Source organism: Lates calcarifer, linkage group LG2, assembly GCF_001640805.2.
Source record: "Lates calcarifer isolate ASB-BC8 linkage group LG2, TLL_Latcal_v3, whole genome shotgun sequence".
Lineage (NCBI taxonomy): Eukaryota > Metazoa > Chordata > Actinopteri > Centropomidae > Lates > Lates calcarifer.
Window position 1 is genome coordinate 29430978 of NC_066834.1, and position 17661 is coordinate 29448638.

General features: G+C 39.9%; 1 protein-coding gene across 2 annotated transcripts; it reads left to right on the forward strand.

The window, feature by feature from the left end:
- Nucleotides 1–4347: 4347 nt before the first annotated feature.
- Nucleotides 4348–16530, forward strand: myzap (myocardial zonula adherens protein). 2 transcript variants are annotated; one of them, XM_018667953.2, is made up of 14 exons: nucleotides 4348–4843; nucleotides 5617–5697; nucleotides 9300–9392; nucleotides 10531–10695; nucleotides 10821–10913; nucleotides 11003–11116; nucleotides 11223–11375; nucleotides 12123–12248; nucleotides 12426–12554; nucleotides 12952–13046; nucleotides 13451–13556; nucleotides 14132–14215; nucleotides 14477–14538; nucleotides 14644–16530. In XM_018667953.2, exons 1-14 carry the CDS (start codon nucleotides 4766–4768, stop codon nucleotides 15290–15292), a joined length of 2028 nt encoding a protein of 675 aa, XP_018523469.1. In that variant the 5' UTR covers nucleotides 4348–4765; the 3' UTR covers nucleotides 15293–16530. The 2 variants fall into 2 exon arrangements, with proteins under 2 accessions (XP_018523469.1, XP_018523468.1); XM_018667952.2 differs by having other exon boundaries at nucleotides 4349–4843; nucleotides 14432–14538.
- The last annotated feature ends 1131 nt before the right edge of the window (nucleotides 16531–17661 follow it).

Here is a 17661-nt window from a genome sequence, read left to right on the forward strand (position 1 = left end):
TATGTGGGAGTGGTGGCTGGTTTTTATCAGCCTGTTGAGCTGTCAGACCTCTGCAGAGCCAGAGGGACATAAAGGGGTCTGAAGTCTCCCACACCAGCAGCCTGTTTAACTCCCACATGCTTCCATTTTGAAGATGACTAGTTTGTTATAATACTTTTATGAGTGATTATGGTTATTGATATACACGTAAATAAGGTAGATGACGTATTTGTAAGTACACTGTGATCTTCACTGCCCTCTGACTTTAGTAGTCACATCCCTATGCTTATTTTTAAACCAACACCCACAAAGTTTTATTGTGTTTTTGTTTTCAGCAATACTAAAAACATGACTCAGGTTCAGAAACACCAGCAGACGCCTAAGGCATTGAATGCCTGAGCGCAGCAGGACAAACCTGCTTTCAGGTTTTGTGTATTTGGAGTCACTGTCAATGATGGAACAAGTATTCTCGTGAAAATACTCCACGTTAAAGTCCTGCATTCAAAATCTTATTCAAGTAAAAAGATGTATTATTTTTCAAAATGTACTTCAAGTATCAAATGTAAACATATTGATTTTGCTGAAAATCTAACATCTGGGTGTAAAATCTTCATCTGAAAAGTAGCTGTAAGTGTCATGTATAGGTGGTGCTTCTGAGATATAGTGGAGTTTAAGTTTAAAACATAAAATGGAAATATTCTTGTATACAGTGTATTTGGAAAGTATCTAGATCTTTTTAAATGTTTTGTTAAGTTTCAGCCTTATGCTAAAGTAAAATAAATAAATAAATATTGTATGGACATAAGTATTCAGACCCTTTTCTATGACACTTCTCTCATTTCTCTGGATCACCTTTGAGATGTTTCTAAGAACACCTGTGGTAAATTGAATTGATTGAACATGACAATGCATATCAGAGCAAAAACCCAGCTTTGAGGAAGATGAAACTGCCTGCAGAACGTTTGTGTGGATTGTGTTGAGGCACAGATCTGGGGAAGGCTACAATATATATATATATATATATATATATATATAAACTGAGGCCTATGCAAACAAAATTTCGTTCTGTATACACTTGCTGCATACTGAATGACAATAAAAGTCTGTCTAAGTCTAAGTCTAGTTTCCCAATGCACTGTAAGTACATCGGACTGTACCTGAGTAAATGCACTTAGTTACTTTACACAACTAGTTGCTGTCATGATGTAACTCTTTTATGATTGACATATAGTTTTGAACTAATATGTATTTTACCACATCTGAGTCTTTTGCATTTTTCTCTTTCTCTTTCTGTTTTCATTACTTATACCACAGTCAGAAATGACAGTAAATCCTTCCACCTGAGCAAACTGATCCCAGGATTTAGATCAAGTAAGAGATTAGTGTCAGATTAGTTTGCTGTAATTTTATGACAATTTTTTTTATTGCATCATAACAATCACAGAATCTTTATAACATCAATCATCATAGGCCTGAGCTATTAAAGAGATAACATAGAGGATGAATAAGATAATTAGATTCCTTGCACAGCAGAGATCTTGAAAGTGACACTGTCCCTCAAATACTATTGTGTACAACCAAATCCCCTTCTATTATGTATCACACAGAATCATCAGGAATCCCCCTGAACCCCGTGTGCCCCTCCCCTTTTGGATTAAGTCACTCAACATGAGATTTATCAGTCTGTTATCAATCAATCTGTGAAACTGTTGTCATGTCTTTTTGTTTGGGTCTTGACTCTAAAAATGTCTCTGAACTACCGTGTCACAGCAAGAGGTTTTTCATCAATCCAAGTAAAGAGTTCACATTACAAGAGAATAACTTTGTCCAGCAGCTTAGATCTATGTGAGTCCAAGCTTCCTTCGTTCCCTGGTAAAAGTACTTTATTTCAAAACTGAACCAATCTCTTTTCTGATGCAGTCAGATCTCTAACTTGAGTAAAAGTAGAAACACACTAGAATAGAACTGAAAAAAGTGCAGCATTGTGAGGCTGTGTCATTTTATTACAGATAGTACATTTGTCTTTCAACAGTTGTAATGGCTCCCTTCTGTCAAGCAAATACTAAAACACAGGTCAACCGAAATTCCACAGCTGCAAGGATGATGAGCAGACGACACCTATTGTTGTTGGTTTCAACAGCAAAATCCCTCTTAAGCAACTGCACAGGAGAGAAGACCAAATACCTGTACTGTGGCCCGCAAGCAGCAACAAACAATATTATTACTGGGACAACATGACCTCCTAATTACTACTGTCCTCCTGTGGTGGAGAAAGTACTCAGATACTGTAGTAAAGGAGGCAGTACCACGCAGTAAAACATTTACTAAATCTATTAAATCTGTAATTATCATCAATGAAATGTACTCAATGTATCAAAAGTAAAAGCATCTCAGTTACCTGTGAATGTTAAACTATAATATCTGACATCATTAGATTGTTAGTGGCATTTCACTGTTGTAGATGAAATAGAGCTAATTTAGTCTGTATAAGATTACTGTCATTATTATCTGATTATTTTCTTGATTAATCAATGAGTTGTTTGGTCTATAAAAAGTCAGAAAATGAGAAACACCCTTCATCAGTTTCACAGAACCTGGAGGGTTGATTCTCATTTTTCCATGGCAAATTACTTAAATGACTAAAATTCAGTTATCAAGTAGTACTGTTCAGTTAATCAACAAATCAACTGATTGTTTCAACTCAAGTGAGATCTAATGCGAAGTTAAATCTACAACAAAGCATCATGTTTTATTAAATCTTCATATATTTGGAATGTAAAATCTGAGCATGTTAAAAGTAGCTCTTAACTATAGCAGTTAAATAGTGGTTGAGTAAAACCATAGGTGCAATGAAATAGAAATACTCAAGCAGAATACAAGCTCCTAGTACAGTCCAGTACTTGAATAAATGTACACAGTTACTTTCAGCCTCTGTCCACATGTTAATATCTGCTTGTTGGCAGTGCATTAAATTCACATACATGAGCTTTACTGTGATATTCAGTTCTGTTTCAGTCAGTGCTCCATATAAATCTGGTTGTTCTTGTAAGACCAACTACATGGAATTAATCTAATGCTGAATGAAGATCTGATCACACAAACAGTGAGAGTACAGTAACAATATGTTTCTGAGAGTGGATTTCCACATGGATTACTACATGACACTGGGTTTGGCGAGAGGCCTGGCTGAATGACCTGCTCACTGATTGCAGAAGCAAAGAAACACCATTTGTTTGATGTCTGGTTACTGATTAACCTGTAGAAACAGCTCTTATATTGTTCTGAGAGAATTTTTTATTTTCTTTGTTGAAACATAATGTAAACTTGAACAAGCTCTTGCTGGGTGACTTGAGCCTTCTAAACTTGATTCTCTTATTCCTCTCTGACTCTGTGTCTCTAGTTTCTATTAAAAGGGAGTGACCGCAGGCCATTCATGTATGGAATGTGATCTTGGCTGTCACAATGATTGTACTGATGAGCAAGTACAAAATGATGAGGATAAATCCATCCCATAAAACCAAGTAGTTGTCAGGCAGCAGGTAGCAGTAGCATTAAAAAATAATGTTTGCCGTGCTGTCTCTCTTTTCATCGCTATCCGCTATCAACAGTATCAATAATTGATTGGCTATAGCAACTCCTGTAGCTTTAGTATAAACCTGTTTCAGACTTCATGTAACTGCTCTCACAGCAGCAGCAATGGAAGGGTGAAAGATTCAAATCATTCACTTAAGTAAAAGTAACAATTTCACACAACAAATACAGCATTAAAAGTTAGTAAAGTCCATTCAGAATTCTGCTTGAAGTATTAGCAACAAAATACATCAAAAGTAAAAGTACATATTATGCAGAGCGATCCCTATAGTATCAGCTTATTATTATTATCACGTATATATCAATATGTAAGAGGTAAACATTGTAGCTACTCAAGATGGAGTTCATTTGAAGTGTTTCATACAGTATTTGGTGTTTTAATCTGTAACAATACATTATGTTATATGCTGATCATACAGTTTGTGCAGTAAATAAAGCTGTTAAATAAGTATGGGTGTATTTGTATTTAGTTACTTTCCACCACTGCAAAGTGGATTTTCAAACTTTTGATAAAAGAACACAAAAACAGGTTTATTTCTTGTGAAACAGTGACAGAAAAAATAGCAGAACTACAATTTGCAGTTATTAGAAAAAAATAGACAAAGTAAAAACGTGCATAACTATACAGGAAGGTACTGTCAAACACACAAACAAGTACCAGCTCCTCCTCTTAACCACTCCTGTTGATAAGAAGGGCTCCACCTGTCCCAGCCCGAGTAGGAGGACCCGCCCTGTGAAAATCCTGCTCTCAGGGTTAGGAGGGGCAGGACAGGGACGCAGGTGAAATGTGGCCTGACAGGTCTGATGGGAATACAGGGACACAGAGAGAGAGACAGGCAGGGAGGTCTCTGAGTGACTGACAAGTCTGTCAGCCCAGCAGATTTAGCAGCAGTCTGACTGGAATTAAGACAATGAAATATTTGTGCTTGTGTTGCTGGGTGTGGAGCTGGATTGCACCTGGTCATTTCACAGACTGAGAGGGCACCTCAGGGCCCTGTGGACTCCCACCGCCACCGACCAGGACTGACAGCAGAGAGTGGAATTTCCCTCCTCTTCCCTGGGCTGGGGCCGGGGGCAGATGGTCGCTCTGAGACTTTGAGTAGAACTCAGGAAGGAGAGTGAGAGGAAGAGTGGGAGGAGGGTCGGGGAGGGAGAGGGAGAGGAAGAGAAGCGAGGAGTGGAAAGAAGAGGAGACATGCTTCGCTACGGTTCAGGACGAACTGTTTCCACCACCACCACCACAACAGAGGACCCTTCAGAGTCTTCAAGTGAGGTAAGAAGTCCCAGAGAAGTCAGGACACTGAAACTCTCCCCCTGTCTCTCCCCTTCTCTTTCTCTCCCTTCTCCTCTGTGTTTTGCAGACAGCCCAGTGTTGTTGTTTCCTCCCTCCTCTGTTTGTCCCATGTTGCTTTAACTCTGTAGCCACTTGTACCATTTTTGTCTGCATACAGACAGATACATTTTACCAGTCCCAGCTAATTTCTTCTGTTCCCCGATCTTCTGAAAGTTGATGTTTGTAATGGGATGTGTTCACTTACAAGAGCATGTAATGGGAGCTGAGTGTGCAGGAGGCAGGGCTGACATGTTTATTTGAACAGCTCTCTGATAAAACAGGCCTTTGTGCTAAAGCAGCTTTTAAAGTTACTCCCATTGTTTGTAAATGAAGAAAGACCCTATTAAGAATTTTTGAAGTGGGTATGATATGAGAACATTACTGCAGTGCTATGAAAAAACATAAAGCTTTGCAAATTATTTAACTGTTAAAGAACGGTTGCTTGGTACAGAACCAAACAAACCCACCCCCTCTCATAGTGTAAATATTACAGCGGATGTCTCAGTAGCACAGTTTCAGAACATTTACATAAACTTTGTTTGCTGTTCTGTTGCTATTATCTATATATAAACCCAGGGTGGTGGACTGTTGAGGTCTGTGAGATTTGTGACCACTCTATATCTCAGTTTCAGTGATGTTTTAATGTGCACTCCTCTATGAATTTGCCTGCAGAAGATAATTTATTTGCCTTTTGTTTTGTTTGTTTTTCTTAGAGGAGGATCAGACGCCTCAGGTTAACCCTACACGCAGGAGATAATGGAAGCAACGAACCAAAAACGGCAAAGTCGGACACGGTAAGTCGTATATCTCCCTCTCATTGAAATTCTACAATTAACCAAGATGCATCCTGCCAATAAATCTTGCTTGACAGCCCAATTTAGATAGGTAAAGTTTTAATGAATAGAGTTCAACATTATATTCTCTCTTGTTGAACTGAATTTGACTCAACAAACCGTCTGAATTTGTGTGTTTCTAACTAGAAATGTGCAACCACACGCATGTATTCTTAAAAATAGTGATGTGGGAGAATGGAAATATGAAAATACAACATGAATTCATCATAGAAAGAAAGATGGTGGAGCCACACTGAGATTTATGCGTTTTTTTTATCATCTGGTCCAGTTACACAATCATGACAGGAGGGTGTGTGTGAGTGAGATAATGCACACACAGCTGTTTCAAATTGACTTCAAAGCTCAGCTCTGACTCTGTAGCCTATTATAAATCTATTCCATACACTAGAAAATATTTATCTGTTTCTCAGAGACACCTGATACACCTGACAGCTTAGCTGAAACAGTATTAACTCAAACACTGGTAACTACACAAACATAGCTCATGAAATTGGCTTTTGATAACTGGGGTGCAGAATTACAGTCAAACAGTCTCCACGTCTGTATTGCACATCGTAACCGTGTGAATTATGATTGTGAGCCTACGCTGCAGGCTGTGTGGGTGTTTGCTGTAGGTGGCTCTGCCCTGGCCTGTGTTTGTGTTAAGGATCTGTGGTCCAGGGCCTGATGCCAGAGTTTGACAGTGAGAGTGTGAGAACCGAGCGCCATGCTTTGCTTATTGTTGGCCCTCTGAGGAGGCTTTTGGTCCTTGTAACTGTGCAGGATCCAGATGGAAGCGTGGTGGCATGTTTTGTATGAACCTTGGCCAAGAGGTATGGTATTCGTCAAGTTACCACACCTCCACACACTCCGCTGATAGCACGCCGCTGTAATCTCTGAATGTGCTTCCCCTTTGGGAGGGTGTGACCGGGACTATTGGCACTGATGACAGAGGACAGTCTGGTCAAGAGTGAACACGTAGTGGAGAGTAAAACACATGTGCTCGGGGATTACGTGTACTTCAGTGTGTGTTTAGTGAGGACCCGACTGTGCAGCCAAAGTGTCTGTGGACAGATAACAGCAGAGTGGCAGTTTCTACAGATAATCAGCTGCCTGAGGTGTAATGAAAATAAAAGAATGAAAAGAGTGAACAATAACAAAAAGAACAGTAAGAAATGGCCTCAGGGGAATAATAACATCCTGGGAAATTTGCGTCATCTCTTTCTTGCCTAGAGTTACAAAAGAATATCAGTGCCTTTCTCTCAGGTCTGTACAGTAAAACTGATGCTACAGCTAGTACCTAGTTAGAGTAGTTTAGCACAGAGAAACAGGGGAAATGGGGAAATAGCTAGTTGTGCTCACTTAATAACACATCTTGTTTGTTTTGTTTGTTTCAAAAAAGGGTAAACAAGAACACATTGGACAGTGCCAGGATAACTGCTTCCCCCTGTTTCCCGTCTTTGTGTTAAGCTAGGCTAACATATGGCTAGATATTTACCTCACAGTTATATTTGCTGGAAAAACTGTGTGACTGTGCCTGTATTTCCTAAAATGTTAGAAAATATTTCACAGGAAGATCTGCAGCCGATTCACTGAAGTACTAAAATGAGCTGACATATAATGTGCATGTTAAACTGTAGCACGGAGTGGTAAAGCCACTTCAGGAGACTTTGAAGAGGAATGTCAGGGTTCAAGAGGTTAAAAACCCACCTCATCGTGTCCTCTTCATCTGCTCATTATGTATTCAGCACTGAGCTCAGAGTGCAGGTGCCGCTGTAATTGCAAAAACATTCACTTCAAATACTCACATGGTGTTTAAATTCAACACAGTGTTAAACAGGCTTGACTGAACAGTCCAGTTTTTTTTTCTTATCACACTTATCTATCTACTGAGTAACCATGTCCTTTTTTAGACAACTGCTCAATTTTGATCTTGGATCTAATCTTTAGAGAAGGTCAAATGCAGGTCACTTGGATTTAGTGTAGTTTTGTGATGAAAAATTATCAAAAAAGGAAAACACACCTCCCTAGCACGAAGTTAATCAAGGAGGAAGGAAATGACAGATACATCCTCTGCCAGAGATATTCAGAGATATCATGCTCCAAATGTTGGTGAATAAGGTTCTTCACCATAAAATTAGAAAGGGTGTGTCCTGCAACCTGACACAACATGGATACAATCCCACCACTGACTATGGCCTACATGAGATGAAATACATCTGCACCATGACACACACAGAGGACTGAAAGACACAGAGTTGCTACATATAGACATTTCAACACCTACAGCATTGGATTTCATCTCCACAATGGCTGAAAGTCTCTTCAAAGTGAGCACGATTCAGCCCAATGAGCTACATGAGAGAGTCTTTGTGTTGTGACTTCAAATACAACTTTCATGTCAGTGTTGGAAATAAGGAGCTAATCCAATCAGTTGAGTGCTTCACAATGCAGTCATATGATAGAGCAGTGATGAGCTACAAACAAAAGACACAGACAAATGCTTGACAGTGCACTGCCATATGATTATGTCAAAGGGGCGTCTTTAAGTTATTTTTTACAGGTTTACATAATCCAGCTAGTTAATTACACCTATGAGCAGGTCATGCTCCTTAAGGCAACAAAACAAAAAGAACCCTGTGTGTGCTCTTTCCACCAAAATTACATGGCTGTAATCTAAGCCACAAAAACCAGGTAAACATTGTCCACCAGAGTGGTCAAACACTGGCATTGTAAAATTCAAAGCTGAATGGACAGCACATAGAGCTTTTGTTATTCTGAGCTCTGAGAGAAGCGGGCTGCAGTGTTATTAACATTAAGATGTCTGTTCCTCCCTCCCATCTGCTGGAATTCACATCCGCCTATTAGCGGGTTGTCACCATTACTCAACAGCATGTCCTCTGTAGATTAAGTGGTGCAGAAATGTGAGGCTGGGCTCTGTCCACGAGACAACACTGGTGTCTTTGTCCTAGTTTCTCCTCACTCTTATCTCTGAGATGTGGAGGCTGATGCCTCTTCCACTGGGTAATAGGTCTGAATATTTAGCTTGAGCAGAAGTCTATGTATGTATCTATCTATCTATCTATCTATCTATCTATCTATCTATCTATCTATCTATCTATCTATCTATCTATCTATCTATCTATCTTTTCAATTCACAGTGAGAAAAGAGAAAGCATTTTTTTCTTTATATAACAGGCAGATAAATATTGTAATATTGTTACCCCCTAATAATAAATGTAAAATGAGATATACAAAGGTTCCAGTCACTAGATACAAAACATTATATTCACATACAGTCAGAAAACTATATGCATTAAGATAGAAGGAGAAACAAATATGCAAGGAAAAAACAAGATGATAAGAGAGCAAACATTTACAAGACTGTGTTTAGATTCTGGGTTTCTGCTACATGAAACCAAAAACAAAGACAGAGAAGAGTACAACAGAAACTTTGCTAAATAGATGGTATCAGTGGTGTGGAATGTTTGCACATTTTTTAACTTTGTGGTGTCCGTCAGTAATCCTGAACATTTGTTGTTGTTGTTTCTCTTTCTCTGCAGGCTGAGAAGGAGAAAGATGTCAATGCGACGTGGAAGAAGAAGAATGGGCTGATCCAAAGAGAGAGGCCAGCTGGCAGGGAGTCACCTCAGCAGGTAGACAGCCACATTCACCACATGAATAATAGGCATGACACTGCGATGCATGTGAGTCACCGACATCCCTCTGTAAAACACATCTCTGTGCATGCACTCTCAGGCTGTCATTAATAATGTATTCATAGATATTCAGCATGAACAGCTGCTAGTGTAACAAATTCCCTGTCTTGGGTGTATCTGTTTAAGTTTGAAGGAGATCTACATATTCATCTTGACCAGTTCGGTAAAATGTGTTGTTTTTCTCTGAGTTATGTACAAATGTAAAACAGCATGTGCAGTATCATGGGAGATTAATTAGAGCTCAAAAGATTAGACAATTAGTTGATTAGTTGAAGATTAAATGGAAAGAATTCTAATAATTGTTTAAGCATTTAAGTTATATTTAAAGTGATTATAGTTATATAAGTATAATTATGCAGTTCCTTAAATGTTAATATTCACTTTAGGTTCCTAAGTGAACTCAGTATATTTTTGAGTTTTGGACTGTTGATCAGGCAGAGTTTTGGTTAGGGCTTTAGGAAACTGTGAAGGCCATGTTTCATTATCTTCTATCATTTTATGGATGCATTGAAAAAAGACCCCAAACATAATAAGTAAAAATGAATGTGTGTTAGTTGCTGCCCTAATTTCCAAACAAAGCCTTTGCCTCTTGCAGTACATCTGAAATATTTATAGAGATTGAATCCCTAAGCTACAGTTCAGTAATCTATCTGTGCCCATGACTATGATTGTCATTTGCTATTTAGCTATTGCATTGTCTAATGTGCAGCACTGCTCCTTTGCTGGTGTGCATCTCTTTTCATTGGTAGCCTGGCTGTTAGAGGTACAATAGGCAGAAACGACAGCAGCTCATGTACTGGGTTGCAGAAACATGACACCTTCAATACACCCTGCACTTTTTCTAACCGTTCGTTCCCAACCTCCTGTTTCCAGTGCTCAGCAGCACTAGTGCTTGAAATACCTGATCGAGTATACATATGCAGGTATGTGCATCCGTGCACAAACATGTCATCCGCCTGCACATGTGCATGTCTGCTCACAAGCATGCACACAAATACACAAATACACAAGTCTTAGTCAGCCTCAGTGGAGGGTGGCTACAGAAACCTGACCGGTGCGATCCTGTCTCCCTCAGCACCTCGGAGACATGACCAATGGGGTGCCAGAGTCCTCGCTGCAGCATCATGGGCCCAAAGTGTACGGCATAGTGCAGAGGACGGGCTCGGACAGACAGCAGGAGGTGATGGCACGAGAGTGGACGGTCAATCACCTTCACGATGAGATGAGGTACATCAGGGAGGTGAGTGGAGACTAACACAACAAGAAGCCTAATGTTAAAAGGCAGCCTTTAGGCTCATCATCTAGTCAAGGCTGTGTGGGTTACTGTGTTGATTATATCTGTATGTTTTGGTTATATGCTCACAGGTGAGAGATTCTCTGGAGAAGGTGAGAGAGCGGATGTACGGGCAGTTTGGTGGAATGCAGCAATCAATGCAGAAGCTTTCACAGGAAATCAGGGTAATGAATTATGTAAGACCATGTGACTGCTCAGAACTCCCTCATCAAACTCCGATCTGTGTAGCTGTGAATAAATCTGTTTTCTGCAGTCTGCCAACTCTCATCGGAGGAGTCTGGAGTCAGAGGTGAGGATCCGGACGGCGGCCATGGAGAGCTTTGATCAGATGAATAGCTCCCTTATATCTGCCAACATCGGCCTGCAGGTAACAAATCAATGTAACTAAACCCCCATGAAGGCTTTCTGTATGGTAGCTGTGTGCCATTACAGCAGGGGGTTGGCTTGATTGATAAAAGAAGTTTCCTTTGCAGAAATCCCTTCTAGAGAACTGTCAGAGCAGAGTGGACACCAGAGAGGAGGTGAAAAGTTTGCGGAGCACCTGTGAGAAAACTCAAGAAAAACTCAGAGACAAAGAGAGGGAGCTGGCTGCTGCACAGGCTGAAAACCAGACTCTGAGGTTACAGGTCAGACTGAGTACACTCATCCGCACATCCGCACAAACCCACATGTATCTGCAAATTTCAAAACATGACTGTGGAAAAACCTGCTCAGCTGAGATTCATTGAGATACTCAGAGACTCTAGTCATCCAGCTAGTGTGATGAGTAGGTGCTCAAATGACCTGTTGCAGCTTACAAAATCAAGCTTTACTGATAATAATAATAATCCTGAATGTTCTGAGAACTCATCTTCTGCTTTAGTCACTTTCCACCAGAGCAAATTACCCACATTTCTAAGAATTAAAACAAGATTTACAGCAGATGTGATAACAGATCATCTTAATGCAGTACAGTAACACATCGGCTGCATCCACATCTTCTATTCAATTCAATTCAGTTTTATTTATATAGCACTGAATCACAACAGAAGTTATCTCAAGGCACTTTTCATATAGAGCAGATCTAGACCATACCCTTATATTATTATAATTACAGAAAGAGACCCAACAGTTCCCACCATGAGCAGCACTAGGCGACAGTGGCAAGAAGAAACTTCCTTTTAAGAGGCAGAAACCTCGAGCAGAACCAGACTCAGGGTGGGCGGCCATCTGCCTCAACCGGTTGGGTTGCGAAAGCGAGAGAGAGGAAGGGGGAAATAGCAACAGAAGAACATAGCATCATGTTAACATGATAACATCTTCTGTTCTAGTGTCAATATGGAGTAATCAGTCAAACATGGTCTTAATTTTTTGCTGTGCTGTGAATTGTCCAGGTGGAGTCTTCGCGGGAGGCCAACACGAAGGCACTGCAGGAGCTCTCAGAGAAGCTACAGAGGGAGTACGATGAAAAGCTGCAAGAGGAACAGCGGAAACACAGGGAGGAGATCGAAAACCTGCAGGTCTGCATTCTTTACTCCTTATGCATTCACTCTCACCTCAGTACTTCACATACAGTGTCTATGCCAACAGAAACAAAAACTTCCTGCATGTGACATAGGAACAGGAGAGATGTGATGTAACGAGCTGTTTCAAAGGTAATTCTACATCTAAACTGAAATGTATTTCTGTTCACACAGGCCCAGCTCGATGAGTACATCAGGCGACTGGAGGAAGCAGAGAGAAACATCAGGATTGCAGAGGCCAAGATTGCTGAGAGGGACCAGAGGATCATTGAAGTGGAGCGTCTACTGGACTGTATGGGAAAGGTAAGGCATTTTAACATGACAAATGTCAAACAAACTTTTCTTCATTCAAATAATAAACTTGTGTTTTGTCCTCTCTCTGTGTTCCTCTGTCTTTGACCAAACACATCATACACTATACAATACACTGTGAACAGTCTGTTGTTCTTCTTTCTTCCATGTTCAGTGGCTGTGATACCTACATAAAACTATTTAAATTTATTTAAAGATTTGTCTGTTATCAGATGTTTTTATATTTGAAAGGTTGTGACAGTTGACAGTTGTACATTTGAATTCCATGTGAAAACAACAAGAAATGCATAATCTGTTGTAAGAAAAGAAGCCGTGGGTTTAAGAATTTCACAATGTTTCTTTCCAATTGTTGTGCCAAGCAGCTGAGAAAAATGTATCATTTCCACAGGAAAAGAGTCAACTCCAAAAGAAACTGCAGGAATGTGAACAGCGGCTCCGCTTAATGGAGCTGACGGACACAACCGATGCAACTGTAGCCAAAAGGTACAAATCAAAGTCCAGAAAAACAAACATCAGTTTGCCAGAACAATTCCAACTGCAGGTTAATTTATCATCTTTTTTATGGGCTTTAAGTCAAATCACCCTGTGTCATCAGTCAGTAAAGTTGTCATGGTGTTGGATCTGAAGATGTTCAAGTTCTTTGTCTTTAAGTTGGGATTGTTTTGTCAAACTACTGTTTCCAATGTCAAGAATAAACTTTCATGCTTCCAAAAAGTATCATGTCTTCACTATTAAAGTCAGCAAATCAATCAGTGTGCTGCAGCGTTTTTTCCTTCTGAGGTTTGCTTTGCTGAGATGCATCTGACTTTACTGCACATTCCTGAAAAATGCAAGAGGAACCTAGTTCAGCCTGTGGGTGGGACTAAATGGTTGTTGGTTGTGTTTAGGTCCCAACAACTGCAAGGTGAAGCGGTGGATCTTCGTGAGAGAATCAAACACTTGAACGACATGGTGTTCTGCCAGCAGAGGAAAGTCAAAGGAATGATCGAGGAGGTGAGGAGGGTTTATTTATCTGTGTGTGAGGTTCTCTGTTCTTACTTTGTGTTTTGTGTGTGTGGAAACAAACATCAGCTGAAGTAGTATCACTTTATTTACCAGAGTGCAGGTGAAGGTGCAAGTGAATTTTTAAGTTCATCAGAATCCAGAGTCATTAAAGGGTGCTGTGTCGTGCTGCCATAGTGCTTGAGATGCACACATGTAGCTGTAGCATTTATTTTTCTGAATAATTTCCAACCAAAGTGTTAAATTAGTACACATTCAATCAATAAACTCTAGTGAACTGCTAAAGTAAATTCATAAGTTTTCAATAATAAGTGAATAACAAATGAACATTAAGTTTGGTTTAAATAAAGCTTTTCTTTCTGTACGTATTTTCCTTATAATTAGCACCAAATTATAAAGTTATGTCCAGGTAACTTCCAAGAAAATGATTTGGAAATTACAAACTGCTAAAATAAAGCATCACTGCCAACAATCTGTATACAGTAAAAGCATAATATTGGGTTGAATAAACCGAAAACACACAATCTCTAACTTCTATTGATTGTTGTCTTCTTGAATCTGTGAAGGTTGAAACACTGCGAGGTCAAGTCGCTCAGAAGGATATGTTCATCTCAGAGCTGCTGGACAGAATTGCAATAGTGGAGTGTGAGGTAAGATGAATATGTCTCTGTTTGTTTATTGTGTGTTTTAATTTTGGTGGTGTGGTAATCTACTGCATGGCATTGCCTGGGTTGCTGAACACTGGATATCCTGAACTTTCAGCAATGTCTGTGTGGTTTCCTCATGTCACTTTTAGGTGTAAAGTGACTGTGGCCCTTTGCATGTATCTGACCTGACTGCGCTGTTTCCTGTTTTCCTTTTCCTAGAATAATGAATTAGAAGACAAGCTGAAGTATTTTGTATCCACACAGAATAGGCCGCGAGAGGTTTTGGAAACCAGGGAGATAGGAGTAGGCTGTGATCTACTCCCCAGGTAAGAGGCAAAGCTGGAGAAACATGTTTAGTAGCATCAGGGTTTATATTTGGTTCTTGCTTTGGAGGTGGTATCTCACTCTGATGTCTGACTGTGCATCTGCAGACGTGAAGCACAGAGGCATGATGTTGAAAGTCCTCAACCAACTCATCTCCATCCCATACAACTCCCATCACCTGTTCAACCTCCATCACCAATGAAACCATCATCATCCACACAACCTCTGTCACCCACTCAAGTGTCATCACCCACACAACCTCTGTCACCCACTCAACCTCTGTCACCCACTCAACTGTCATCACCCACACAACCTCTGTCACACACACAAACTCCACCCCCCTTCCAACTCTCATCCTCTACACAACCTTCATCCCCCTCATCTCCCCCTCAGCATCCATCCCTCTACCTGACAATGCCCACCCAACCAAGGACGTTCAAGTCTAATAACCCTCCACCCAGCAGGCTGGAGTCTAGCTTATTGAGATACACTCCTGTTGAATACAGCCGCTTCCTGCAGTCCAACTCTTCTGTACCGAGCGGGATGTTCCCCTACACCCGCCCGACTGTATCTGAACCTCCTATGAGCCCGGACCAGTCCGGGAGGGACGAGGTGGATGCAGAAACAAACACAAACACACGCCCAAGTCCACAGGAACCCCCTTCATCCCCTTCACGAGCAAGATCAAGAGCACCTCGAGTTTATACACCATTCATGAAACTTATGGAAATAACAGCTAAGATAAATGTAGAGTAACCTTAAAGTAATAATAATAGACTTTATACACATTTTGTAAAATACACTTATTCTCTTACATGAGAAGATCTATACCACTCACATTTTTTATAGCAACCATGATGCTAAAATCAGCAGCTAGTTAGCTTAGCTTAGCACAAATGCTGAAAACAGGGGGAAAGTCACTGCTCCCAGCCACAACATTTTTACACTCAAGTTTTTGTACGGATTACACACAGAAAAGATAGATGAGTTTGTTGAACAGTGAGCTTTAGCGGTGTCGGTGGGTGGATTTTGATACCTTGGGACAGAACAGAACAGAGCAGGGTAGTCTTCTCCCCGTTTCCAGTCTTTGTGCTAAGCTAAGTCATATGTAGCTGCCGTTAGCTTAGCATAAAACTAATCTGTACGTCAAGACTGTACGATAAATATCTTTCTGCAGTTAAAATTAAGCTACCTGTGGTTAAGCTAATAAGCGGGGCTGTTTCTTAAAATGTTGAACTATTCCTTAAAAGCTCAGTCGTCTTTGGTCTTATTTTCATGGCTGATTATCTTTTTAGAATCACCATGTGTGACACAGATCTCATTTCTTAAGCAGTTGACACATTCATATTAGTGATTTGTTTGTCATGTATGGTGTAGAATATAATTCTGGTCAATGATGACAAAAGTCTCATGTAAGTTTTTCTTGCACATAGTGCTGTTAAGTATAATAAAATGTTGTAGGGTGTAAATAATCTGATGCTCTGTAAAGATATTTTAGAAATAACGTGTTGAAGGATTATGTTTGTTTCGTTTACATTGAATGTAGCCACCTTGTGTTGCTCATGGAGCTATGAGTATTCACTCTTATATGAAAGTTGATAAAGTTATTGTGTGTATTTTGCTATGATTTTATATTGTCTCTGTACAAATTAAATGAATATTATTTTGTTATTGACACTATGTACAAAATATTTATTAACATGTTTTGTGCCTTTGTGAACAGCCTACTATCTGATACTGGTGGTGGGAATGAATCTCTGTGAATTGGCAACAGGGTAATCATGTAATGTAAATTTCTGTGCTAATGGTAAAACTGTAGAGATACCTTAAGAGGTGACTGCCATTCCTGAGCCACAGGCACAAGTATTATCCAGCTGTTGTCTGCACTGCCACAACTGTATGATGTGCCTTTTCCTTAACATTACATATCAAACTGCAACTAATGAGAAGAGGCCTGCATATGTTTGGCTAATAAAGACTATACTGTACAAGTATCCTGACTGTGTCAATGGATGCCCCCATGTAGATAAAACCACAGACATTTAGAGAAGCCTGAAACACACACACACACATATATATATATATATATATATATATATATATATATATATATATATATATATGACTGCCTCATTGTTCATTGATGCCCTGTCTCAATTTGTTGCAGCTGTTAAGAAACACAAAAAAGGCTTTTTATAACTGGTTTGAGCTTCCACTCTTACATGGATGTCATGCATAAGCACTGAACTCTATAAACCCTAAATATGCAAAAGATTATGTCACTAACTCTATTTTAAGAATCTGTCCTATGTATAATATACTGATCTTGTAGAGCTGTTGTTTATTGGTTTTTGCAGGAAATTACAGTATGAGCACAGGCTTCACAATGCAAATCTGTAGCTGCCTGGTTATAACTTGGCTGCATCACTAAACAAAACAGTATTTGTTATTGTAATTTTTATAAGCAGTGCACTGATGACAGACTTATTCAGAATCAGGCAGGGCATGGTGTTGATATCAATAGATTCAGGAAAAAAAAGCTCCCTAAAGCCTCACATAATAAATGAAAACCAAAGGTAAATTAGGAACAGGTTTATAAGGACAAAACCTGAAATGTGCCAGTCAGTGACATTGTTTGTAAAAAAAAGTGCATCCATTTCTGTGCCTCAGATGACATTACCATGAAGTTCACATGATACAACTGTTTCTCCTGGCTCCTGGGATTTTGATTAGAAGAGATGGGTAGAGGTGGAGATTGTGGAGAATGTGGACATGTGGAGAAAAGTGCAAAATGTAAGGAGGTCCTCAGTATTTTGCCGTTTCGAATAGGATCTGGCATGATGCACATGATATGGGATCTACTGAGATTTTGTTCCAACTATGCAGCTGCAGACAAAAGTTAAACCGACTTTGAATTCTGAGAGGGGACGGAAAGGACACAGCTGTAACCTCCTGGTTGAAGTTCAGGTCATTGTCTGTTGAGCTGAGAGAGAAATGAGTTGGCACAGTGGCTGGGAAACATCCGGATGGAAAATGCGGCTGTGGAAAATTTGAGCCCGTGAAGCCTGTTCACACTGACTGCATTTATTACACAGAAGAAAGAAATATCTTAAATGGAAAAGTCA